At 46.0% G+C, this 26979-nt stretch overlaps 1 protein-coding gene across 4 annotated transcripts in view; it reads left to right on the top strand.

Moving 5' to 3' along the window:
- Nucleotides 1-3512: 3512 nt before the first annotated feature.
- FOXO3 (forkhead box O3) overlaps nucleotides 3513-26979 on the top strand; it is a 126755-nt gene continuing 103288 nt past the window's right edge. Inside the window, exons 1-2 of one of the 4 annotated variants that reach the window (XM_066373525.1) lie at nucleotides 3513-3641; nucleotides 6373-7114. In XM_066373525.1, coding sequence (XP_066229622.1) covers nucleotides 6497-7114 — 618 coding nt within the window. In that variant the 5' untranslated portion in view covers nucleotides 3513-3641; nucleotides 6373-6496. Of the gene's footprint in view, nucleotides 3642-4981; nucleotides 5325-6117; nucleotides 7115-26979 lie in introns of those variants that run through there. The other 3 variants (XM_066373522.1, XM_066373526.1, XM_066373524.1) reach the window with 3 other exon arrangements.

The following is a 26979-nucleotide window of genomic DNA, read 5'->3' as shown; positions in this document are numbered from 1 at the left end:
GAGAGCCTAAATTCTTAACCCTCATATCACTTAGCACTATTATACCTATCTAATATGGTCTTTGCGGGACTTAAAACACTTAGTTTTAGAACTGGAATATAGCAACAAAGAAAAGTTAGCTATCATCATTTCATAACACCAAAGCAGAGAGATTCCTTCCCACTTTCTCTTGTTTATGAAATTCCTTTCAGGTAAATCTTCAACTTTTTTTGAATCCACCCCCCCCCCCCCACCCTCCATAAACACACATCGTTGCCCTCCAAATGAACAATAAGATAGTCACTGTAATGACCTAGGGGAGACAGAAGGGGCTCAGAACAAGCTTCTACAAGAGATACTCTGGCATGTGAATTATTTTGAGCTGAAGGCAACTGAGACCCTTCGGGCTTGGGGGAAACTCCTGCCTCTCCCTAACTGCCTATAAGAACCTAAATTGGGGGCCTGGCCCATAATGAGAGTTATTGCCAGAGATAAACATTATGACCTACCTATAGGGCTAGGCAAACTTCAAGTTACTGAACATCTGCTCTTACCCCCTGTGAATGTCCTTCCTCTCCTCTGAAGCCCCAGGAGCCTTACTTCATCCTTAGCTCAGGATGCTACCTATACCTCATTTTCCCTGTCCTTTGACCTCTCATATATGTGGGGTCACCCTACATATGTATGTATGTAACTAAATTTGGTTATTTTCTGTTGTTAATCTGTTTGTGTAGATTTAATTATTAGGCCTGCTGAAAGAACCTAGAAGGGTAGAGTAAATTTCTTTCTTACCCACAAGGCTCTCTGCCAGGGTATGTCTTGCCTGAAGGAGGCAAAGAGGAAAAGAGAAGGCGAGCCCGCCATGCTTGGAGAATGGTGGTGAAGCCTGCCTGGAATGCCCTGAGAGGGAAGCCAAAGCTCCAGCTCTTTGGTACATAATGTGCAGTAAATATGGTTTTTTGTTTTTTTTTTTTAAAGACTTTATTTATTCATTTTAGACAGGAGAGAGAGAGAGAGAGAAGGGAGGAGCAGGAAGCATCAACTCCCATATGTGCCTTGACCAGGCAAGCCCAGGGTTTTGAACCGGCGATCTCAGCATTCCAGGTCGATGCTTTATCCACTGCGCCACCACAGGTCAGGCAGTAAACACGTTTCTCATGTAAACAGTGTGCTGAGAAGAGGGGCATCAGAGGAAGGGACTAATGAGGGAGCAGCTTTAGATGTGAATATTGGGGATCCTCCATTCTTTCCAGCTGAGTCACATAAAGGGTGGGGCAAAAGTAGGTTTACAGTTGTGAGTATGTGAAATTTATTCTTGTATTACTTATTAATTACTGTATTATATTCCATAAGAACAACTGGAAGCCTCCTTTTGCCCCACCCTGTATTTGTTTGGAGGTTTATACTGTATTTGTGTTTCCTGTCTTCATTGTTGAGACAGACACAGAAGCTAACCAAGAGGGAAATGAGCACTTTGCTGACAGGCAGCACACTCAGTCCCTAGTATTTGGGCTCTGAGATCAGAGGGAATATGCAGCTGACTTGGGTGCAAGGAGGAGTGGGCAGGGAACAAGTGATGAGTAGTGGAACCCTCAGAGGCAGAGCCCTGGCATCTACCACCAATCCCCTCAGAATCAGATGTTTGAAAAGTAGAATCTTTTTTCACCTTCTCAATTTCAGCCTGTTCAGGTGAAAATTTGTGACATTCCAGTGACTGAATTTACAGAATGAAGTGGACAATTATTAACTTAAATAGAAATAAACAGGGTATAAAAAGAAGTGGAGAACATTTCCACCAAAAATTCTATCTCAAAGGGCATGATGGTATTACTTCCTGATTAACAAACAACCTTAACTTACTCAGCTTTCCAATACTACAAAGTTGGGAAAGGAAAGGGGCGGGGGGGAGAAATAGAAAAAGGACCAAGGAAAGCAGGCCTTGAATATCGTAAAAATTTCAGGATAAAAGAGAGCAATCACTGAGATTTAATCTCTGAGTTTTCAAAGGTTTGCCACAGGGGAAAATTACAAGGATAAATTCTTCGGGTAAGATGCTCATTTTCCAAGGTGAACGTATACAGCCACTGCCATTTAAAGTTTTGAATCTCAATTCATTTGAAACTTACCCAGTGCTATATTATATGATCTCTTGTATTTGTCTTGTACTGTTTTTAAACTTTTGAAATACTGAACTTTTTAATACCAAATGTCTTACTACCCCCAACTTAGACTATAAACTCTTTGAGGGAAATAGCTGTATCATGCCCCCCCCCCCATCCCTTACCAAAAGGGTCACAATGAGCTCAATTAACCTACTGAACCTTTACCTCTTCCCATTTTTCTGAAATGGCCTTGGATGTTCACTGTGAAAATGGGACACAACATGTTTTTTAGTCAAAATCTGATGGCCAAGAGCCCAGCAGTGCAAATACATTCTTTCCACGTCTTCCCTTTAATGACAAAAGATTGCTTAGATTTACAAAAGAAAAAGAGTGGGTTTCTTTTACAGTGTGTTAAAGTATTTAAAAACAACAACTGGGAGTTCTTTGGATTGGATGCAGCACCGCGGTACAAAGCCAGGCCTCCTCTCTATCCTTAAAGCTGAACACCAGACTCCAAGTAATATACTCTAACTCCCTCTCCAACCATCCCGGCTACCGCATGGGTACCTGAGGCTGACAGTTGTTTTGTATGTCATGGTCCGCACCACCAGGCTATAAACCAAATGCAAACTCAGGGCTTCTCAGTGGGTCAGGCCCACAAATAAGAAGAGAGGATCTTCACGCAGCGGAGCAACCACAGGATGCAGTCAGAGACTCCTTCTCCAGAATTCACCTTCTAAAGACAACCTGAAACTGGCAGAAGCGTATTTGTACGTGGGCAGAATTGTAAGCCCAAGAGATGGGCACACACGGACTTGGGGATGTTCGGAGCTAGAGAGCAAGGGCACGAACCACGCATAGTGATGCGAGTCCGCCTCGCGGCCAGGGTGTTGTGTGCTACAGCGTGTGAACTCTGCTCTGGAACCCGTGGCTTCGCCGCCCGGCCTCACACGGCCTCCAGGTCGCGGAGATGCAGGTGGCTTTGTTCCTATAACGCGACTGAGGGAACTGGGCCTGGCCTTAAAGAAGGCAGTGTTCCACGGCGGGAACACGTAATTTACGTTGAGGCTTGGGCAGAGCGCAAAACTCACAATTAGGCTTCCTGGCCCTAGCCGCGGACTGCGCTGGGAGCCCACGGTGGGGACACCCTGGATGGCCCGCAAGCAGCGACCTGAGAAGCCGGGGAGCGGGCCCCGCCGCGTCCCCCAGCCAGAGCAGACCGCCCCAAGCTCCCGCCACTCGGCCGCGCAGTCAGCACTACATTCCATTAAAAAATAACACCCACGTGCGCTCGTAAACAAGCGCGCGGTTGGCGGTGCCGCGCGCTGCGCCCGCGGCGCGCGCCCTTCCTCCTCCCGCACGTGTCGGCTGGCTCCGCCCACACCGCTCGGGTGCTGCTCAGGGTCCTCCCCGTCGGCCCGCCGCGTACCGCCCCCGAGCCCCGAACGCAGCGGATCCCGGGCCCTAGCGCCCTCCTGTACGTTCCAGCGCTCCCGGCAGAGTGCTCTCCAGCCTTTCCACCCCGATGCCGCTTCCTCGTGGGGGGACCCAGAGCCCCAGGTGTGCTCCCTCCCTCCTCTCAGTACCTCAGCCCCCTCACATCCCCCTCCTATTAACTTTCTCTCCGACTGTGCGCGAAGGCTTGGCTTCTGGTTTCTCCCTTTCTCCCTCCCATCCCTCCACAGAATTTTACTCGATTGTTTATTATTTGCTGGGGGGCGGGGGCGGGGGGCGGAGAGGGGCGTCGGGGACCTGGAGACTGGTGGCCTTGGCCAGTCAGCGCGCGACGTGGCTTGACGAGTAAGGGGCGCAGCGAATGGCTTCGCGGTATAGAGCTCTCGGGTCACGCGCGTGTGGATACAATGACATCATCTGTTTGTACGGGTCGAACTAGCTTGTTGCAGGGGCGGGGCTGTGCGTCACTTGAGTGACGGGCCCCGCGCAAGACCCGGAGCGCGGAGCCGGCAGGGTGGGCGGGTTTATGCGTACACTGGGTTGGACTTTTTGTGTGTCCGGGTGTTGCGGAGCCCGCTGTAGACTCTTGAGATACCTCCGGTGACTTGGAGGGATTTAAGACAAAAGATTTTTATAAGCCAAAGTAGATCGAGTTTGGATGTGCGTGTAGCATTGTAGTGTATTCTTAATGCACAGATGAATGATTTGGGCACTGATCTTTGAATAAAGGCTTGTAAAGATGTCTCTTTAAAAAAAGTTTAAAATGTAAATTAGACGTTTGCAGTCATTTACAAATTGGAATCAAATTATTTCCCATTCACAATTGTTCAAAATCTGCTCTTACGTTTAGGAATGGGGGAATAACTTGCTTTTTTTCTGAGTTAATTACACTTCTCTCCTAGTTTGCTATGAAATCCATGAAAACTGAAACAATTGTGGTTGAGCGTCATAAGAGACTAAGTGCAAACCTCTTGATGCCTGATCAAATCTGAGGGCATCAGTTTATCTAAGTCCTGAAGGCACCGACATCTTCGCTTGTCAGTATTTCCACGCCGAGGTGACCCTTGCCACCTGGGGTCAGCATCTTATCTCGGGTGTTACCTGGTGTCCTGTTCTAAGTGGGAACCGGACACCAGGGCGGGCCCAGAGCTTGACAGACAGATGCGCTTGCCGGGGACCCCGGGTGCCAGCGGCCCTGCCCCGAGTCTAGGAGACCATACAACCTCACTCGTGGAGCGTTTGGGGCTCTGCGCTCCATCCTCCGTCTTCTCCTGTGACAGCGCCGCGCTTTGTTGCAGTTGAGGCTGTGGGGAGGGAGGAGGAGCCCGGGCAGGATGGCTGCGGGAGCCGCCCGAACCGCGGCCCCTCGAGCCGCGACCCACCACTCTACTAGCCCTAACACCCACGCCCGCAGCCCCGCGGAGCGGAGCCGAGGCGCGCAGGCGCGCACGCACACACACAAACACACGGACTCCAGCACACCCGGCCCGCCGCCCAGCCCTCCCCTTGGGCGGGGATCCGCCCGCCTGCCGTCAGCTTAGGTTGAGGCACCCTGCGTGTGTCTATAACTTTGTGCTGCTGCCGCGGCCGCCCAGCTCTTGGAAGGGAGGAGGAGGAATGTGGAAGGCGGCAGTGCGCAGGCTGACAGGCGGTTCCTTAGGCAGGCTGCGGCGGCGGCGGCCGAAGCGCCTCTCCTTCGCCGAGGTTGCGCGCCCCCTCTTCGCCGTGCCCCAGGCCCGCGCGGGATTGTGCGGTCTCCCCCCTCGTGTCTGAAGGGAAGGAACCGAGGTAGGCGCCGGAGCTTTGCAGCGGGGCGGCCGCCTTCCCAGTGACTCCGGATCTGTTTCCGAGCTGGGCCAGGCGCTTCCCTTTTTCCTCCCCATGACTCGGTGTGCGCGCCCCTCTTCTCTCCCGCTAGTGTTTTTAAAGGACTTGAGTGAAGGGGGGAAACTGTCAAGATGGCAGCAGCGGGAGCAGGGAGGTGATGAACGTGCTGGTCCGGGTTTTCTGGCGGCCCGGGAGACTTGGCGCTTCCTGACCTGTTGGAAGATTTATGTTCCGACTTGCCCCCTCCCCCCCGTCCTTTACAGGGAAAGGGGCGGAGGGCAGAACGTCCGTGAGAAAATAAACCACACAAAACCCCAAAGTAGCCGGATCGGTTCGATCCTTTGCGAACACCCGCTTAGCTGCTTGTCCCCCTTCTTCCTGTATTTTCTTTTTTCTGGAAGTGACAAGGGCCCGTCTGCGCTCGGACCCACGTTCCCTCGAGGCCCACAGGCGAGGAGGGGAGAAAGGGAGCTGCCCGTGCCGTCCCCAGGAGGCTAGGAGGGGGGTGACAGGGAGGCGCAGAGGCAGCAGGGTCGGGGACTGGGAGAGGAGCCGAATACGCTGCAGACTTCGGCGGCGGCGCCGCGGGAAGCACTGGCACGGGCCCGAGCGAAACATAAACAAACGCACGCCCGCCGAAGCTCAAGCCCCGACCGCGGCTAGGCTGCGCCAGCTTCGGCCGCTGCCCGCTTTAAAGGCGCGTCCCCCGCCCCTCCCCCGTCGTCCCCGCCCAGCCACCTAGCCCAGGAGAGACCTGCAGATCTGGCGGCGGCGGGGGGAGGGGGCTGCCCCGTGCGAGCCCATCGATTCGCCCGCGTCTCCCCCGCGGCCTGGCAAGGGGGCGGTGTCTGCTGCGCCAGGTTCGCGGGACGCACGTCTTCAGATCCGCCTGCTCTTGGGAGGCGGGCGCGGTGCGGTCGGAAAGCGGCGGCAGCGAGCGCGGACTCGCCGAGTACTGGCCTCCAGCCTGGGATAACCAACTCCCCTTCTCTCTCTCGTGCTTCCCCAGGCGGCGGCAGTAGCGGCGGCACCGGTGAGCCCGAGCCTTCGCGGCGTCCCCGTCCCTCCCCCGCCGCACCCCGCCGGGGCAGAGAGGGGAGCGCGAGAGCCCGATTTGCGGGCTGGCGGCGAAGATGGCAGAGGCGCCGGCCTCCCCTGCCCCTCTCTCTCCACTCGAAGTGGAGCTGGATCCCGAGTTCGAGCCCCAGAGCCGGCCGCGTTCCTGTACGTGGCCCCTGCAGAGGCCCGAGCTCCAGGGAAGCCCGGCCAAACCCTCGGGAGAGGCGGCCGCGGACTCCATGATCCCCGAGGAGGAGGACGATGAAGACGAAGAGGACGGAGGCTGTAGGGCCGGCTCGGCCATGGCAATCGGCGGCGGTGGGAGCAGCACGCTGGGCGCGGGAATGCTCCTTGAGGATTCGGCCCGGCTGCTGGCCCCCGGAGGGCAGGACCCGGGGTCCGGACTAGCCCCCGCGGCGAGCGTGCTGAGCGGGGGGACGCAGACAGCGCTGCAGCCTCAGCAACCACTGCCACCGCCGCAGCCGGGGGCAGCTGGGGGCTCCGGGCAGCCGAGGAAATGCTCGTCGCGGCGGAACGCCTGGGGAAACCTGTCCTACGCCGACCTGATCACTCGCGCCATCGAGAGCTCCCCGGACAAACGGCTCACTCTGTCCCAGATATACGAGTGGATGGTACGCTGCGTGCCCTACTTCAAGGATAAGGGCGACAGTAACAGCTCTGCGGGCTGGAAGGTGCGTACCCACTTCGGGCGGGCGGTGGGACCCACCCGGCCTCCTGCGCAATAGGAGACGCGCCTTCGCTTCGTTGGACGCGCCTTCCGGCGCGGGGGAGAAGGGTTGGCGGAGAGCCTCTGCTGTGAAGCTTTGCGGGTTCTATGTGACCCCCGGAGAAGGGGTTCCTGGGCACTGCCGCGGAGGGGCGGTGGGGGGAAGGAAGCTCTCTGGGAAGTTTCCTGCAGGATCCAGTTTGGAGAGGGGGCTAGGGACTGCGGCGATGGAAGGACAGACGGACAAGAGTACATTTGCTGGATTCCCGGGATAGCGCGCAGCAGATAGGTCCGCGGCCAACTTTGGAGTAGAATTCACCATAAGTGGGGTTGCAGGGAGGGCGCTGTGGCTGTAGTGTGATGTGCGGTTGTGTTTGGGACTCAGTGCTGGGAGGAAAAGTTGGATTTGTGTTTTCCAGGAGCCTGGTGCATTGTCACGAACTGGGTGAAAACCCTTGGGTCCAAGTTTCAGGCTTGTGGGTGTTAATTCCCACGGGCATAAAGCTATCATTAGAAAAATCAGTGGTTGCAAACCTCTTCCTGGCTGGCGTTCTATTGATACTTTTATTGCTCAGAAATGTCTCTTGAGTAAATCTGCCCCTACTAGTCTCAGATGTTCAGGGGCCTGGAACGGGCCAGCTCTGCCATCTCAACGCGATCTGGCCGCCTCAACGCGATCTGTCCGCACCTGCTGCACCGGCTGAGGCCTGGACTTTGGCATTGTTTGAGGTGGTGTACCAGGTGTGGAGGACTGGAGGCCTGGTGCCTCACCTAGGCCTTGGGAGGGAGGTTTGGTGTCAGGGCTGGGCTGTAATGGCTTCTACCAATGAGTGAACCTGAAGAGAGGCTCTCTCAATACTGTTCCTTTTCAGCCTCTTGGGGGCACTGGACACGTGGTAGAGAGAGGTGTGGAAAGGCTTATGATGTAATGACTTCCTGCAGTTGGGCATCCAAAGAGATTAGCTCCTGTGCTCCTGCTGATACCCAGCTGCTTTGCTTCTCCTGGCCCCTTCCCCTAAGATATGAACGTGTCAGTACCAGGCGAAAGAAAGTACTGCGCAGTTGGAGATACAAATTGCTTATCATTTGCTTCTATTTGCAGTTCGCTTTTTTTTTTTTTTTTAAATTAAAGAGGTAGTTGCTTCCTTTTTCTGTCCTTTCCTTTACTATTTTTTGGGAGCCCTGTATCTTCTTGGGTTCCAGTAGGTGGATAAAATAAGAACAGTTTGACCTTAATGGAAAACTGAAGCAAGCACTGGAGAGGAGACTGTATATGAAAAGCTAGAGAATTTAGTATATTGCCCTTTAATTTGCTTAAAAATAAGACCCTTGCAGAGTGCTTTAAAAAAAAATTTTAAGCCAGTATTAGAGAGGCCTTATTTAGATTAAAACCTTGTTTAAATTAAACAAACTTTAAAAGCAAAATGTGTGCTTTGATACCATTCTACAAATCTGTTTCATTTTCTTTAACAAATTCTGACATTATAAATGTTACATTTGATTTGATTTTATTGCTTTGTAAAGGAATGCCAGTTGTGATATGAAGGCTCTTTACAGAACGGTTCAGAGTTCCCTTTCAAAGCAGTGCTAATGTGATACCTTTTAAAACTGAGTTTCCAAGTGGATAGCAAGGGTTAATTAATCTCAGTGTACAGTATCAGGAAGGGATGAATTTACACAATCCAATAAGATTTGGGGGTTTGGAATATTTTTCAAATTTCTCCCACTGTAATTTAGTTTTCATGTTTGAATTTGGTACATAGAACCTGTTAATTAAAAGTTAGCTAGCTTTTAACTTACTTAAAAAAGTTAAGTAAGAAGGATTTTCACCTTTCTTATGATTAAGATTACAAAAGTAATTTAATTCCACAAAGAGCATTTCTTGCTATTATGCTTGTTCTCTTATTTCTCTTTAACCAAAGTTTTGTGAAATATTATAAATTGAATCTCTAGAGTCTTAATATGTTTAATATAGGGTATATGTTTTATGATTATTTTTACTGTAAATTTTTATGCCAGCTTCATTTCTGAGTATTATGTGACGACCAGTTCTTGACGCTTATAGGGATATAATTTAGACAAAGAGTTTTTGTAAGATGACCTTTATCAAAAGATGCAGCCATGCAAACACTTCCAAATCTTTGATGCTGGAATAAGGCCTTTAAAAGTGGAGCTGGTTTCATATTCCAATTATGACTAATAGCCAGCCCTTTTTGTACTTGTGGTTTAGTGGGGGCAGAAGAAGAGGGAAAAGAGAGAGGTCAGGAGCTAATTGTGACCCCTGTTCATCTGTCCAAGTTTCAGGAGTAGATTCCTACAGTGATTAGTCCTTTTTAGAAGCATACATGTTTATTTAAACCACTTTACTTTCATTCTGAGTTATGAATTTGGGTTTTTAACCTCTAAAAATGTCTAGAATTCAGGTTAATGTCTCCTGGTCATGTGTGCACGTAGACACAGTATGCAAGGTATAGGCTTTACTTTTTTTGTGGCTTTTTGGGCCATTGCATTATGAGAGCCCAAAAAATTATCATCCTAAGACAGTCGTTCTCAAAGTGTGCGCCAGGGCGCACTGGTGTGCCCTAGAAGGTTTCCAGGTGTGCCCTATGGTGAAATATGTGTCTGAGAAATATGTGCCTGTTGGGGACCAAAAACCCAACAGTGTTTTTGGAGTTTAGATTTTTGGGGGACAGAGGTGTGGGGAATTGGCTGTAAGCTGACAGTCTGCCTAACCTCCACCTCACATACCTGATTAGGTTGCAAAAGGCTGTTAAGCTGTGGTGCTGGATTGTTTACACTACCCCCTTGTAACCCGGAAAGACTGGAGGCAAGTTTCTTCTATCCTTTGGTGCAAAATTAAGATGATATATATGGTGGGGGTTTTGGGTTGATGATTAAACATAAGGAATTGTCTCTTGAAGCCTTTTGGATTTCTATAAAAAGAATATGTGGCAATATCTAAAAAAGCTTTGAACATTTTACTATAGTTTTCAACATTTTATTTATGTGAATTAGGATTTTCTACCCTCAACACAAGAGTAAAAAGAGGAATTCTTCAATATATTGACGAGAAAGTGAGAGTTTGCCTTTCAGATATATGCCCAAACATTGAAGAAATCGCTAGGACACATCAGGCTCATGTTTCTCATAAACACAAGAATGAAGAAACTTAACACATTCACACTGGGACCTGCTGAATTTATTAAATCTTACTTAGAATGTATCTATATATATAAAAGGATAACTTTTTGTTGTTTTATTTTTTTAAGCCCTCTTTTTTAATGAATTCTAAAAAGCATAACTCAAAAAATGTAATATAAAAATGTTTTTAATGTCAGAATAAATTTAATTTTGTCATATTTATTTCGTTAAATTACCATAAAAGCACGCTTGGACTTTATTTTTTTCTTTAATATTTGACTTAATTATTATAACATATTTCTCAGAAATTTGTCTATAGTGTGCCTACAATTATTTGTAGGATTTTAAATGCTCCCCGACTTCAAAAAGTTTGAGAACCAGTGTCTAAGGTCATAAAATGAAAGGATTAGAAGAGAGGCCTTGGAGAGCAGAGTCGAGACCAGTGGTTCAAAGCCCTGGTTGCATGTTAGATTCACCTGGGAGCATTTAAAAATTACCAATACCCAGAGAATCTGATTTACTTGTGCTGGTCTGTGGATTAGTGTTTATTGTTTGGGGAAGGAGAGAGGTTTGAAGTTTCTCAGGTGATTCTAATGAATAGCCAGGTTGAGGTTTGCTGATTCAGCTCAACTCCCTTATTTTATAGATTAAGACCCTAATTCTTCAAGTTAATGACTTTTCTAAGAAAAACATATTTGTCTCTCAATCTGTAAATGTCTTGGTTATTTCAGCATCCAAAAGACAGATGGATATTGGTGGAGGCCTAGAAAGGGCATCATGTTTGTGTAATTGTCCATTGCCTACCAGGTATGCATATTTGGGAACTGGAAAGTGATAAAGGTGGCAAAAAAGTTAGCATTTTTAACTAAAAGAGGAAGTTCTTGGTTAACTTAGGTTTGTCAGATGCATGCCAGGCCAGGCAGAATGGTGACTACTGTCTCACAGGTTCCCTAACCTCAGTCATTAAAGTAGAAATGAATAATCAGATGTGGTCAAAAGGGAGAAAGGTTACATTTCCTTTAATTCACGTTAAGCTGACTTGTACTGCACTTGTAATTAAACTGGTGGGTTCTCTCAGTTCCTTCTGTCTTGGGCAGACTTCTAGGACTCCACAGTTTACCTTGTGAGGCTTGTTTATCGCTTCTCCTACACACACTCACACACCTGCATTTCTGTGGATCAGGGCGCAGAGAGATTAGGCAGCCTGAGTTTTTGTGGTGGTTCCCACCACAGAATTTCATAAATGTAGGCTACTGTGTGCTGACTTCTGCTACTGCTGCTGCCAAGGGTCATTCTTCAAGAGACCGAGTCTTCCTGCATGTGGGAATGTGTAGTCTCTGAGCATCTTCCCAAGGAAAAGGATGAGGGCTGACCTGCCACAGAAAGCTTGTTTACATGCCCACTGTTCTAGTTTTCTAGATTAATGGATCTTGTATTAAGAAGATGTTATTCGTAACTGCAACTTTTATGTTTAAAAATATATATATTTAAGATTTCAAAATGACAAAGTTATAATAATTCCATATTGGTCCGTAATTTTTACCTTAGTCACCTTTGGAATAACCCACCAAAGGGCCAGTTATGGTCCTTTGTGAGGAAACTGTCTTCTGCTTGGCCAATGTTGCCAAAATGCTATTTTGTAATTTCCTTTGGCAGTACTGTCATCGTCAGTGATTCTCAACTAATGTACTTCCTCTTCCTACAGTAGCAGGACTAGGGGACTCTTTTTCCTCTTTTTCAAAGCTGTGTCATTGACCTATGAAGTGAAGAAATTGGCTCTTTTAGTTTTTGATCTGTGAGCCCCATGTAGCAGAGAGACTCTTTTAAAAAAGAAGCTAAGTGCTTGTTTTGATATGTTTATCTCCTTCTTAGAAAATAAAATGAAACTATGCAGACTTATTTTTAGGACCTTTTAGGAGAGGTCTATTTTAAGACACTGACACCATACAAGAACATCTTGTAGTTAAACTTTTTAATACTTTGTGATTCTTAAAACCTGCAAGATATTTTTATATGTAAAGTTAATGAAGAGACTCTGTCCCATTAAAAAATCATTTACTTGCTCTGGAAAAGTTTAGCAGACTCCATCCAAAGATCTTGATTTAAATATGCAAAGATGAGACTGTTGAGGCCTGTGCATTCTGGGGAGGTATCCGACTTCCCACTGCTGATGCGTCAGATTCCAGATTCCTGGGGTTGGAGAGGGTACAGAATTAATTAACTAGTTAATTAATATATATTTAGTGAGAGGAGGGGAGGCAGAGACAGACTCCTGCATGCTGTCCGACCAGGGATGCACCCGGCAAGCCCACTAAGGGCCGATGCTCTGTTGCATCCCGAACCCTTTTTCAGCACCTGAGGTGAAGGCCATGGAGCCATCCTAGGTGCCTGGGCGATCTCACTGCAATCGAACCATGGCTGTAGGAGGGGAGAAGTGAGAGAGAGAGAGAGAGAGAGAAGTGAGAGGGGAAGGGGTAGAGAAGCAGAAGAGCGCTTCTCCTGTGTGCCCTGACTGGGAATCAAACCCGGGACATCCACACGCGGGGCCCACGCTCTACCACTGAGCCGACTGGCCAGGGCATATTTTGTTTTCATACTCACTCAGCTTGCTTATAGGGAACAGACTTGAGCCTGGTCTAGACTCCCCACCTTTTCCTGTTATCACAAATTAAGGGTCCTGAAAATCCACGTTGGCTTTTTGCTGCTATAGAAGGAACTTGGGATGCTGTGCACACAGGTGGGTATCAGTAGATGTTACAGCTGAGGTACAGCAAGCGAGTAAAAGATTGAAAAGAGAAAAAACTCTTTTTACCCATTTGCATCACATGCCATTTCATTTATTCAACACACGTTTATAAAAGGCATGCTGTGTCCAGGGCATCCATTGACCCCGGGGATCCAGTAGTAGCACAAGACGAATAAGGTTCCAGTTCGTGGGAGTTCACATTCTATTGGGAGAAGACAGAAAATAACCGTGCAAATCTGTGCTGTGAACTTGTCATTATGTCCATTCTTTTTGCCTCTTTTCACTTGTGTACTTCTGCTTTCCCTAGTGTTTCAGCTCTGCAAATGGCAAGGTTGGTGTTGAGCTCTGGTTTGGAACGGGCCTTTAATTCTCTGCAGATTATTTTCAGTTTGCTCGGGAGATGCAAGGCCACTGTAACATGGCAGCTGCAGTTTGAGTCTGTTTGGGAGAATCTGGGCTTTGTTACATCCACCCAGATGGGAGCACATGTGGGGCCTGGACAGATCCTGGGGCCTGCTGTAGGACTGCCTCCCCGCAAGTGGACGTGGAGCCTTGCAGACAATTCATCTGCATTACTTCTTGCCTCAAATTCAAAACTAAAGGAGGCCTTTGAGATCATATAACTACTTGACGTTACAGGTGAGGACAGGTTAAGTGTGTCCTTGTGAGCCCAGAACACCACTCTTCTGTAATGCCTGCTGGTAACCGTTGTGGTTTCACAGCTGTTGGTGTCAGGGCCTCCATTTCTGCAAACTCTTTCTTCATTTGCTGTCCTCTGCTCCCCTCGCCCTCCTCTAGGCTGGCTCACACAGAAGAGCTGTGCTTGTCTTTTTGTGTTCTCCATCAGCACTCTTGGCTCACCTTGCTGAAAAAGTCTCCTCTCCCCAGCCCACCCCTCACTCCTGCCTATTTCTTTTGTCATTCTTCTGTGACTCCTGTGTATTCTGAAGTACAGTGTAAGAGCTTTAGGGGCACGAACTGTGTCTACCAAACAAATAAGTGTTTCTGATTCTTGGAGCTGCTTTTGAGATCATCATGTCCTCAGCCCATGAGGCTAGCCTTGTTCTGGGGCTTGACACTGAAGGGGCTGATGTAACTCAGATATGAGGTGATGTCATGTGTAGAGTCTTTTGGATATTGTAGCCATGAAGGTGGCCTGAGTCTTAGACCTCCTAGTGTTGGTGTTGGTATGATGTAGTGTAATTATGAACTGACACTCTGCTATCTAAGGTGCTTCTTAGTGTCTTATTTTCTAGTGTAGAAGTTCCTGAAAACTTCATCAGTGCCAGTACTACTGATCACAGAAACTGAGGGAAGCCTGATCTTGGATGACCTTTCATTAAGAGAAAGCGGCAGTCCCACCTGCCGACTGTGTGTGCACCCCACTTTATGAGGCATCAGTACGTACTGCCTAGAATGAGTCACCGTGGAGTTGTTTTGCCTAAAATTTACTTACCCACTTCTTACAGGAGCAGAGTTGTTGTATAGAATTTACTTACCCACTTCTTACAGGAGCAGAGTTGTTGTATAGAATTTACTTACCCATTTCTTACAGGAGCAGAGTTGTTGTATAGAATTTGCTTATCCACTTCTTACAGGAGCAGAGTTGTATAGAATTTACTTACCTACTTCTTACAAGAGCAGAGTTATTGTATGGAATTAGTTGTCCATAATATTTTGCATTTGAGGGCATAAGTCCCTAGTGTACTTGAAGTTTTATGTCCATGGATTGGAAAATAGACGTCAAATATTAAGGAAAAAGAGAAAGCAAACAGTGTTTGAGATGGACCTGTTCAGAGGGTCAATCTGTAGATCTTTTGAGCTGAAATTTTCTGAGTAGGAGGTTTAGGCTAGTCACTGTGATAAAAGTCCCCAGTTCTGATCGCATCACTGCCACAGGCAGACTCAGTATTTTTAACTGTGTATTTTATTCTTGACCAAACAACTCTTATTTCTCAGTATAACAGTTTTCCCAATTGGAAAAAGAAGTAGCAGGCATCCCTAGACTGTTATGATCTATTGCTCCTTGTTGGTGAAACGCAAATGTATGATTGAAGTGGGGTTCAAGCTGGGATTTTCTAGAGCAGTGGTTCTCAACCTTTCTAATGCCATGACCCCGCAATACAGTTCCTCATGTTGCGGTGACCCCAAACCAAAAAATAATTTTGGTGGCTACTTCATAACTGTAATTTTGCTGCAGTTATGATTCGGAATGTAAATACCTGATATGCATTATGTATTTTCCAATGGCTTTAGGCGACCCCGCCGGGGTCACGACCCACAGGTTGAGAACCGCTGTTCTAGAGTGTGAGTATTCTACTTTTTACTCAGACTTTTTCTTCCCTTTTTTTTTTTTAAATATATTTTCATCTTGAGACTTTTTCGTTGCAGGTGTGGTAGTTAACTATTATGGGATAACATTACAAAGTGAAATGGAGGAACTTCTCTAATGGGTCTGGTCCTTCCAGTAATTGGCTGCTCTGGTCATTGCTTATAGTGAAAGAGGCAGTTTATCTTCTGGGGACTCCCAGGCTGCATGTCCAGGTGCACCGTCCCTCAATGGACAGGTCAACACAGAGCAAGGAAGGTTCCTGGCGTATTTTTAGGGGGCAAGGCCAACACAGGAAGTGATCTCTGCCCCAAACAAATGAAATGCATTAGCTTTCCCCTGCAGTGAACCCATAAAAAATTCAACAGAGGTGCCCTTGCCAGTTTTCAGTACACGTTTGTAATTTATTTTTTTTCTATTATGACCTTTGCATGTATGTGTGGGAGAATCCATGTCATATTTTTTCTTGTGTTTCAAATACCTAGAGAAATTAATAACTTGGCTCCTGATGCCATTGAGAATTTATTTTAAATTCAGAGCCAGCAGAGGGAGTACACAAGACTTGAAGCTGATCTCAAATATCTTTTCCCCCGTGTAGCTAAAGTAATACCTTGATTATAAACAAACAAGACCGGCCCTGGCGGTTGGCTCAGCTGCAGTGTGTCGGTCCAGCATGTGGAAGTCCCAGGTTCGATGCCTGGTCAGGGCACACAGGAGAAGCGCCCATCTGCTTCTACACCCCTCCCCCTCTCCTTCCTCTCTGTCTCTCTCTTTTCCTCTTGCAGCCAAGTCTCCATTGGAGAAAAGTTGGCCCAGGCACTGAGGGCGGCTCCATGGCCTGTGCCTCAGGCACTAGAATGGCTCTGGTGGCAACAGAGCAACAGTCCCGGATGGGCAGAGCATCGCCCCCTGGTGGGCGTGCCCAGTGGATCCTGATCGGGCGCAGGCGGGAGTCTGACTGCCTCCTGGCTTCTAACTTTGGAAAAATACAAAAACAACAACAAAAAAACCAAACAAAAATACCCCAAGATCTCTAATATATCATTTTTCCGTGTAGGCTTGCATCATTATGAGAAAAGTATAACTTGGAGGAGAGCAGTTAAAAACCTAAGGTAACTTTTTTAAAAGAAAACCTTGGTCTTCTTAAACCCATGGTTCATGTTCCATCCTCACGTAGTCAAATGAAAGCCTTTGTAACTGAAAAGTGTCCTTCCCTGCCTTGAATCTTTTTGGTATTTCACTCCTGATAATAGATGTGATTGTTTCTTTACACCTACTTCCAAGCCTCAGAATGTGTCCAGTGTCTGGATCAGTAGAACATTCTATGTTGCTATTGGAGACTTGATATTTTCCAACACTTCAGTTTCCTCATGGGTTCAGAGAAAGGTAAAAACTGCATCATTTCCAACCCAGATTTCATAGTCATGATCCACTGGAGATCATAACTTTGAAAATTTTTTAGTTCTGTGATGCCATAATTTGTCATTTCCCTCCACTTCGCTCCGTTATTTGGTTTGGTGATTTGTTTTAATGTGGGGGTTATAATAGGTTGAAAAGTATACCTCCAAACTTCTGTCTACCTGGAATCTCAGAATGAGACGTTATTTGGAAACAGGATCTTTCCAGAGGTAATTAGTTAAGTTAAGATGAGGTCATATTGGATAGGGTGGGCCTAAAATTCGATGCCTGGTTTCCTTATAGGAAGACACGTTAGGTGCAGAGAAGGCTGCGTGAAGACCGGGGGGGGAGGGAGTGATGCAGTTACAAGCCCAGGGGCACCTGGGGTTGATGAGAGCTGCCAGGAAGAGGCAAGGAAGGATGCTCCCCTAGAACCTTCAGAGGGGGTGTGGCCCTGCCGACATCTTGGTTTTGGACTTGTAGCCTCCAGTAGTGTGAGCGAATTAATTGTTTTTTGAAGCCTCTAAATTTGTGGTAGTGTGTTATGGTAACCTTAGGACACAGAAGCACAGGAATGGAAGAGAGGGACAGGCAGTGTTTGCTGATAGAGGAGAATAAAAATATTTTAATTAGGTTAGAATGAAAATATTCATCGTTCATAGGCAACTTGCTGGTAATTTAAATTTCTTTCTTTATCCTGCTGCGAGGCAAAGGAGGCATGACTTCTCCTGGATTTCCTAATTAGAACCACTAGAACCTTCCCCTCCCCCCATTCCTACGACAGTTTGTCCTAGGCCCCAACTCCACTCCCGGAAGGTTGGTGGCATGGCTGTCCTTGTGGAGGATGGGCTTTGAGATTTATACTAAGGCCGTGCGGTCTGGGCAGTAGTGTTGGTCCAGAACAGTCAGTTTTCGAGGGGAGAGGAGAGCCAAGGATCCTCAGTGGTTGGACGGTGTTGGATAATCCTCTCCCCTGTTCCTGCCAGGGCTTGAGTAGATGGCGCCTTGTCAGGTTCATGGTCATCGATGATGGTAGTAAGGCTAATCCTGGATCGCTAGAGTGCCCTCAGCTCCTAGTTCACATCCATCACCTCACATAGTCACAGATTTTTGTGTGTGGGGGTGATAAGAATTTTTAAGATTTACTCTGATAGCAACTTTCAAATATGTAACACAGCATTCTTAACTGTAGTCACCATGATGTACATTACATCCCCTTTACTTGTTTATAACTGGAAGATTATACCTTTTGAAAATAGCTGCCATTTTAAAAGAGGCTACGGTGTGCCACATGTCTCCTTTTTTTACCACTAATCCTCAGTTAATCCTTCGGAATACAGTCTTGAATGCTTATCTTCCTCCAAGTGTGGCTGACTTAGGGTAATTAACACCTTGGATGTTGGTAGGGGAGTGGACTTGGACACATGATTTAGGTTCCTTCCCTTGATTTTTGCATGAGCTAATAACTTCAAAAATCGAGTCAGTGCTTGGGCTTTTAGTAAGGGAATAGAAGGACTGACTTTAGAATTCTTTTAGAAACCTGTTGGTTTAGGGCAATAGTTCTCAAACTTTTTGAAGTCAGGGCGCATTTAAGATCCTACAAATAATTGTAGGTGCACTATATACAAATTTCTGAGAAATATGTTATAATAATTAAGTCAAATATTAAAGAAAAAAAAAAGTCCAAGTGGTAAATGAAATAAATACGACAAAATTAAATTTATTCTGACATTAAAAAAACATTTTTATGTTACATTTTTTGTTATGCTTTTTAAAATTTGTAAAAAAGAGGCATTAAATAAACGCCAAAAAATTATCTTTTTATATATATAGATACATTCTTAGTAAAATTTTAGTAAATTCAGCAGGTCCAGCGTGAATGTGTTAAGTTTTTTCATTCTTGTGTTTATGAGAAACATGAGCCTGATGTGTCCTAGCGATTTCTTAAATGTTTGGGCATATATTTGAAAGGCAAACTCTCATTTCCTCATTAATACATTGAAGAATTCCTCCCTTTTTACTCTTGTGTTGCGTGTAGAAAACCCCCATGATACATATCATCTTAACTTTACACCAAACAAAGGATAGAAGAAACTTGCCTCCAGTCTTTCCAGGGAACTTGGGGGGGCTAGTATAAACAATCCAGCAACACAGCTTAACAGCCTTTTGCAACCTAATCTGGCAAGTGAGGTGGGGGGTTGGGCAGACTGTCAGTTTACAGCCAATTCCCCACACCTCTGTCCCCCAAAAATCTAAACTCCAAAAACCCTGTTGGTTTTTTGGTCCCCAACAGGCACATATTTCTCTGGAACACCATAGGGTGCACCTGGAAATCTTCTAGGACACACACTTTGAGAACCACTGGTTTAGGGATTCATTTCTATTTGGTCACTGACTTTTGTGACCATGATTGACTGTGGGTCAGATACAGAGTGTGCTATTTAGCACTGAGAGAGTGATACATAATGTGTAGATATCCTTTGGGTTTGGGCTGTTCCCTCTGAGAAATTCTGTCTAGGAAGAACAGAGTCTGTTTTTTGGTAGGCTTCAGGGAGGCAGATTGTGGGGAAAACAGCTGTTAGGCTGTCTCACTGGTTTACCAGCTACAAGCACTTTGCCTGATTGGTGCGTGGGCGCGTGGCAGCGCCGCACGTGTGTGGTCTGCCGGTGCTTTCCCTCGTGGTCAGTTCTCATTCTCCTGCCCCGTGAGATATGGTTTTCCTGCTCCTCTCGCCCTTCACTGCGAAGAGCAGGTTTTCCTTTGTTTATTAGCTCCTTTTCCTTTTTTGTTTATTCTCTCGCCTCTCTGCGAGCCTCCAATAAACGGGTATGGCCCAACCCTTTCCAGCTCTGTAGTTCCTCTACCGTCTTCCCAGATTCAATGGGAACCTGCCTGGCCTCAGCCACCAGCATTATAGGAATGAATGGAGATACCACCACCAAGAAAAACGAATTTCAGGGAAAAAAAAATTGTACAAGTTCCTGGCAGAAGTTTGGCTGCCAAGTTAGATCTCATAATTAAAGGTATTAAAAATATTTTGTGAGGTGGTTGGCTCTTTGCAATGCATTTACTAGGGTTTAAAGGCAGCCTGCCAAAGGCAGAAACAGAAAATGTTGCATAATGTAAGTTGCTGGCCAGGTTAAAGTGTTTATCTTTTATCTGTATTGAAGAGCTTACTGCTTTTGTCTTCAAGGTAAAAATATGGATGAGTAGGACCTAAAATGATGGTTTTAATTGGCTACGGGACCATGTGGCTCACAGAATACTCATCTGGTGTGTCTGTTGGAAAACATTTCAGAACTCTCAGTTTCATAGTAAAGATAGGTGAGTAGTGACTGGATCATGTCCAGAACATAGACTGAAACCCTCAGATAAACACAGAGCAGGCAGAATGGTTGTGCCTGATAACTGAGGATAGCACGGTGGGGGGGAGGCGGTGGGCTGGAGGCCACTCTAACAGAAGGTGGCCCTGGCCATGGTGGACTTTTAAAGGTACAATTTCCGGGTGTAAACCTGCCATTTAGGGAGGGCATAAAATTCCATCCAGTATAGCTTGTGAGATGTCTCCTTGAAAACTGGTGGTACGTTAGAAGGATCAAGGAGATCATTAAGTCATTAACTCACATAATTCACATCTCAAAACTGATTTTTTCTTTGAATTGTCATAATTGATTTTAAAAATGATCTTTCACAACAAATTATCTACATAAATGCCTTAGTTTCATATTTTATATTAAGTTTGGCCAAGTGATTTTTTTTTTTTACAGAGACAGAGTCAGAGAGAGGGATAGATAGGGACAGACAGGAACGGAGAAAGATGAGAAGCATCAATCATCAGTTTTTCGTTGCAACACCTTAGTTGTTCATTGATTGCTTTCTCATATGTGTCTTGACCGTGGGCCTTCAGCAGTCGAGTGACCCCTTACTCAAGCTGGTGAGCCTTGCTCAAACCAGATGAGGTCGTGCTTAAGCTGGTGACCTCAGGGTCCCGAACCTGGGTCCTCCACATCCCAGTCTGACGCTCTATCCACTGCGCCACCACCTGGTCTGGTGGCCTAGTGATGTTTTTAAAGCCTCTTGCTCACCTTCCTCTCTTTTTATTCATTTTTATTTTACTTCATTAAAAGAAAAAAAAAACCTCTATATAATACTGTAATTTTTTTTTTAAAGTAAAATGCTTTCTCTGGAGCTCACCATGGGAACTTTTCATGTTGGTAAATTATCTAGAAAATTGACCTGATTTAAAACTCAGTGTTGCCGCAGCTGCTCCAGAGTTTGTGCCTTCCTGAGAGCCATCACGGGGCTTCCGACAAGCACCCCTTTCCGGAGGAAGGACTTGTGAGTCTCGCCCTTTTTACCTTTGTATCGGAGCCTGTGTTGGGTTACCTTTGGGTTTTTTTCCAGTTGGTAGAATGAGAAGCGGCGTACTTTTAGTCAATAGTTATTTCTCAGTACTGTTTCATTAATGGATTAAATAAATAGTTGACCGTGGACTGAATTTTAAGCAAAGTACTTTCTTTTAAGTAAAAATTGAAACTCTGAGCTCAAGCATTCTTCTGAATTTCTTTAAAAGAATAATGATCCGTTAGATCAGGTGTATCATTCGTGTAGCCCTGAGAGGCCTGGAATGGGCTGTGAAAATGTTGTAAGCCCGATTATTTTAAAGTTATCTTGAAGCTGATACCAGTGTGAGTGTGCTTGCTTTGGCACACCTGGGCTCTTAAGCTCCTGCTGGATAACTTCCTAGGTGAGCTAGGATATTATTCTTGAAATTAGTGGCCTAGATCAGGCCTTCTATCTCCAACGCTGTCCAACAAAGATAAGCTTTCAGCCTTTGTTTGAGTAGCTGCATGTCCCCTGCTGAACTGAATTATCTAAATCAGTCCTATTTAGTGTCCTCCCTTTCCAAGAAAGATCCTTATTTCAGACTGAAAGTCTAGGTCACATGGGCCATGTTTTAGGCTTTACCACTTTCCACCTTCATGTCAGTTGCTAAGGTGAAATTTAGCACTTGACCATAAATATCGGTTAGCAGGTATGCTATTTGGGAGGAAGGGAGAGGTTTATTCCTATAGCCTTATAAAATCGGGGAATGCTTGGAGTCAATTTGTGCATAGTTAATACTGAATAAGTGAAGTACCCTGTGTTAAATAAAGGAAAGCTAACTTGTGTTAGTGAACACTACTCTCTTCTAACTCGATTTTAAAGTAATTACTTATGAATGTTTTTATAAAAAGTTATTTCTATAAAAAATTCTCCTTTTAAGATATAGTTTATCCACAGTTTAATTTTCTAGTCAACTAAAACACTTTGAATTGATGAATTAGTTGTAACAAAGTGGAAATGCATCTGGGTTTTTCTCTCTGACCCCCGAGTTTACCCTGCTTATGTGAGCAGAGATCATTGCACCTGACGTCTGTCTGTGTTACCTGCCCTGAGATCCCCTGGTCTGGTTTGTGTTCATCATTCTGACTTAAACAGGATCCTAAAGCGTGCAAACATTTCCCCCAGCTTGTTACAATACTTCATGCATCTGTACTACTCAACAAGGAAGGCAAGAAAATGACTTTATCTTGATTTTATCATCTGTATCACATGATCTCACAACTTTGAAAACTCATTTGTCAGTGTGGTGCCTGGGACAGTAGTTTCTTTTTTTTTTTTTAATATATTTTTATTTTATTTATTCATTTTAGAGAGGAGAGGGAGAGACAGAGAGAGAGAGAGAGAGAGAGAGAGGAGAGACAGAGAGAGAGACAGGGGGGAGGAGCTGGAAGCATCAACTCCCATATGTGCCTTGACCAGGCAAGCCCAGGGTTTCGAACCGGCGACCTCAGCATTTCCAGGTCGACGCTTTGTCCACTGCGCCACCACAGGTCAGGCTGGGACAGTAGTTTCATTCGCCAAGTACTCGGAAAATTACTTCTTTAGGCTTTTCCTTCTTGCCTCCCCTTTAAAGAAAAAAAAATACAGTATTTAATTTTGCTCAGGGATACATTTTATTGTTTTTTTCTAGCATATGATTTCAGAGTTGTACTTTTAGATGATTTGTTTGTGAGAAGTTATAGCTCTTTGCCTCAAGTTTCTAATTATTATCTCTTCTGGAAAAAAAAAAACCCATCTTGTTAAAAGGGTGTCCTGATGGGTCTTTGGGCTGTTACCAGGTCTTTGGCAAATGAGGGCACTTCCTGGATCACCACCCACTTCTGATTTTTGAACCCAAGATAGCTGATGTTGGGTTGAACCATAGATGGATTTCAGAATTTAAGAGTTGCAGTTTTACTTGCCGTAGTTCCCAGCTGCTCTACTGCTCTTTCTCTTCCCTTTTGTGTTTCTTAGACATTATCTAAAGGGGGCTTCTTCTCTCTTTCCCATCCACCTATTCTCTCTCTGTGACTGTCCTCCTATGTCGGTGGTTTTCAGCTGCATTGCATTTGAGAATTACCCAGGGAGCTTTAAAAATCACTTGTGTCCAGGTCCCATCGTATACCAATTAGATCAGAATCTCTAGGTTTGGGGCTGGGCATCTTTATTTTCAAAGCTCCCATGTGATTACAGTGTTCAGTTGGGGTTGAGAACCCTGTCTTAGAAAAAAGAGATTCTGGCCATGGAAGTTGCTCACTATTTTTGTATTGACTTTTAGATCTATTTCCCCCCATCCTCCATGGGCACATTGCAAGGTGGAGTTGGCTCCTGGGAAGCTCCGTATGTAAAGGATCCCTGTCAATTTAGGATCTGAAAGACAAGGGCATTGTTACTTAACAAACTATTTATCTAGAATCTCCTCCTTTCCTATAAATGAATGTGGGTTTGTTTTTTTTTTTAAGTTTCCAGCTCTTGCTTGTTTTTCTGGTCTCTTTTGGACCCCAGTTAACATATTTTGAAGTTTTCTGGAATTTGTAAGAAGAATTGGTGCCATTTCATATTTTGAAGTTTTCAGGAATTTGTAAGAAGAATTGGTGCTATTTCAAGTCATTGTAAGACTTGAAAACTGAGACACATAAACTTAGTATCCCTTCTTTGTGCAACCTACTCTGACATTCTAGAGGGTTCTGTTGTAGTCTGTTGCATTAAGCTAACGGTTCTCTGAGTGTGGTTTCCAGGTCAGTAGTATCGACATTGCCTAGGAACATCCAAGAATCTGTTGGAAATGCCTATTCTTGGGCCCACGCCAGACATACTGAATCAGGATCGCTGGACCAGCAGTGTATGTTATAACAAGGCCTCCTGGTGATTCCACTGCAAATTGAAGTTTGAGAACCACTGCATTAGTCATTTGCTAAGTCCTGGAATTCCTCTGGTGATAGCCCAAGAGTCCAAAATCAAAATGCTCATGCCATTGTGGCTTTAGAATCTGAACAAGAGTGGGAAAGATGAGCAGCCATGTTGTGCTGGGTGTATCTGTTGAAATGTAACAGGGACCTGGCTGCTGGAGTCTCCTAGACTTCCCACAGGTCCTTGCAGCTGTGTGGCTTTCTGTACAGGGCAGGGGCCGGCCTCCCTGCTGGGTAGTGAAGGACCGGCTCAGGTACACGGAGGAAGCCAACTGTTGGTCCTGATGCATAGATTATGTTCAGAGGTTTTGTGTTTAGCTTGGTTTCTTTTTGTTTTCTGATCTTTTCCCCTTTAATTGTTTGTTTTGGTCTTTGGGAAACGTCCCTAGTTTTCAGACCAGCATCAGACAGGGGAGTAGTTGCACTGACTCATCCACAGACGGACGTGGGCCATGTGGGAGAAAGATAAGATTAAAATGTGCTGGGTGTAATCAGTGTGAGAGGGTGGGTGAGTGAAGAGGAAAGTGATGCAGCTCTGTGATGAGGTCAGAGGCGAGGCCGTGGCGAGGACATGGCATCCGTCTGGGCTCAGGCTCCTGAGAGGCACATGGCCTCTCCCACCACAAGGTGAAGCCAGGTAAAGATCAAAACAAGTTCTTGCCGCTCGCCGGTACCGTTGGATTCTGTACTCTATTAAGTAGGGCCTTATGATCACCCGTATCAAACACAGTTGATGGCTTGAGGAATATAAATAGTGTAAAGAACAGTGGGCTGGCCAACACTTGAAGTTCATTTCAGGACCTCTTAGCAGCTGCTTCAGATGTTGCATGAGATTCATAAATACTCTTGTATCTGACATGTTAAAAAACAAAAAACAAAAAAAAACAGGCTTAGGCTGGATTATAAATTCTCCTGCTGTTAGCGGTATATCTTTTCCTACATGAAGTCGTATCCGAGATGACATGGCTTGGGTGCTGCGCTTCAGAGGGATTTCTCCTTGGGGGGCAGGGCAGGCAATTAATCCTCCTCAGATCTCAGATTCATGAGGATTGTTAGCAGGATCAGGAAGGCAGGTCCAGGCATTGAGATGTCAGAAGGTTATCACAGTGGTAGGGTAAGCTGCAGCAAGAGGCTTAGGTCTGGGGCCAGAGTTTGGAGGAGAGTCCGGAATATTGTGCCATTAACACTGTAAACAGCATTCAAAAATTGGACTCCAGGAGAGTCCTAGGGACTTTTAAGATCAGAAGTCAGTCGGAGGCAGCTGGTGGGAACTTGAAGTGCTGAGGACAGTGCGATGCTTCCCACAGCTGTCCCTGGCGACAGATGAAGCGTGGAGACACAAGTCCCTTCACTTCCATTTTTGTTTTCCAAAAGGATGGGGCCACTGCTTGCATTATGGGGGGATGGGGAGGGGAGGGTATATTGAAAAAAGCCTGGTGTCTATGCTGCATTTCCAGAGGAGTAAAGTGCCTTGAGGAACAGCCAGGCTCAGACGGAGGAGCCTGCCTGGCAGCGGCCCAGCAGGCTTGGCTTCCAGCCCTAGGATCAGAGGATCTGAGCCCCTGGCTCCCATGGCCCAGATCTGACATTGGTAATAAGGGACATCTGTCTGCTCAGCCCTCTTTGAAAATCCCCTCTGGGAGGCTGTAGGAGAGGGCTTCGGATTGAGAAGAAGGTCCCTGTGTCTCGACTTCTGCGTAATGCTGAATTGGGGAGAGTTGTCAGTGAGGCCGGAAAGCTTCTATCCCCTCCCTACCAAAAGGGCCAACACCATCCTCTCCAGTCTGCGTTGGTACAAATGGGTCCTACTCTTAGGTTTACCTGTCGTTTTCATGGCCATAACGGAAAGCGACTGTTAAATGAACATTTGTTGTGTGTCAGACACTGCTGAGAGCTTAGGGATGTTCGCTCCTCCTCGTTCCAGGTGAGGAAAGTGAGTGCGGGACAGACGGTTAAGCGGCTTAGCCGAGGGCATACAGCTGGTGAGGGAGAGAGGTGGGACACCTGCATCAGTATATCTCCACTTTGATAAAATAAACTCCAAAATTACTAATTTACTCAAACTTTAGGGATTTTGATTTTATTGTACTGCCAGAGACATCACTGGGCTGTTCCTATCACATCTCTCATTTTTGGTTTAAAAGAAGAGAAGGGAGGGGAGTTTGCATGATCTTCTGTTAAAATTAAGGCAGGTGTGTTCTACCTGACCTGTCACTCTTCCAGAACCCATAAAGAACAGACTTGCACCTTAGGTTGTGGACACGCATTCACATCAAACACGAAAGGCTTTTCAGACTTGCACTCCTGTGAAGTTCAGTTATTCTCAGGAATGGGACTCTCCAAACTGCCTGTTTCCCCAGACTGCAAAGCAGAAGTGTGTTCCGAGGAAGGTGACCCAGGTCATAGTTTTCAGATTCAGAAGTGAGACACAGAGATGCCCTCACTCTGAATGGCATCTAAACTTCCCTGTGGTCACCGTGTTCCCTCTCTGCCTCTCCCTGTGCGAGTGGAAGCGGCCTAACTGCCACCACTGGGCGAACAGCTGGGTCATGCTACGCCTGGTTTTGGAAGCCAGTTGGTCATTTAGCCTAGTTTTGTTTTGTTTTTTTCCTGGGGAGGGAATCTACTTCACACGTTAGGCCCAGGACATTGTGTGTGATGGTTTAAGAAGGTGAACTGACGTGAACAGCTATTGAATGATGGAAGCGTCAGGAGAAGGAGGCCAACTTGCAGAGAATGTGGGTGATTATTGGATTGGCAAAGAGGGATCTTGGAGTGTTGGGTGATGTCCCAGAAAACATACCTTGGCATCAGCTGGAGGGTTGTAGTGGTGTGATTGTGATGAAATATCAGGGGCAATGGCTGGGTTTAGGACAGTTAAGCCATTATGTAATTTCTTCAAAGAGCATTATCAAACAACACATACGTACTCTCAGTTAAA

Source organism: Saccopteryx leptura, chromosome 3 (genome assembly GCF_036850995.1).
Source record: "Saccopteryx leptura isolate mSacLep1 chromosome 3, mSacLep1_pri_phased_curated, whole genome shotgun sequence".
Taxonomy (NCBI): Eukaryota; Metazoa; Chordata; class Mammalia; order Chiroptera; family Emballonuridae; genus Saccopteryx; species Saccopteryx leptura.
The sequence above is the reverse complement of the archived record's forward strand: the minus strand, read 5'-3'. Positions and strand labels throughout refer to the sequence as shown.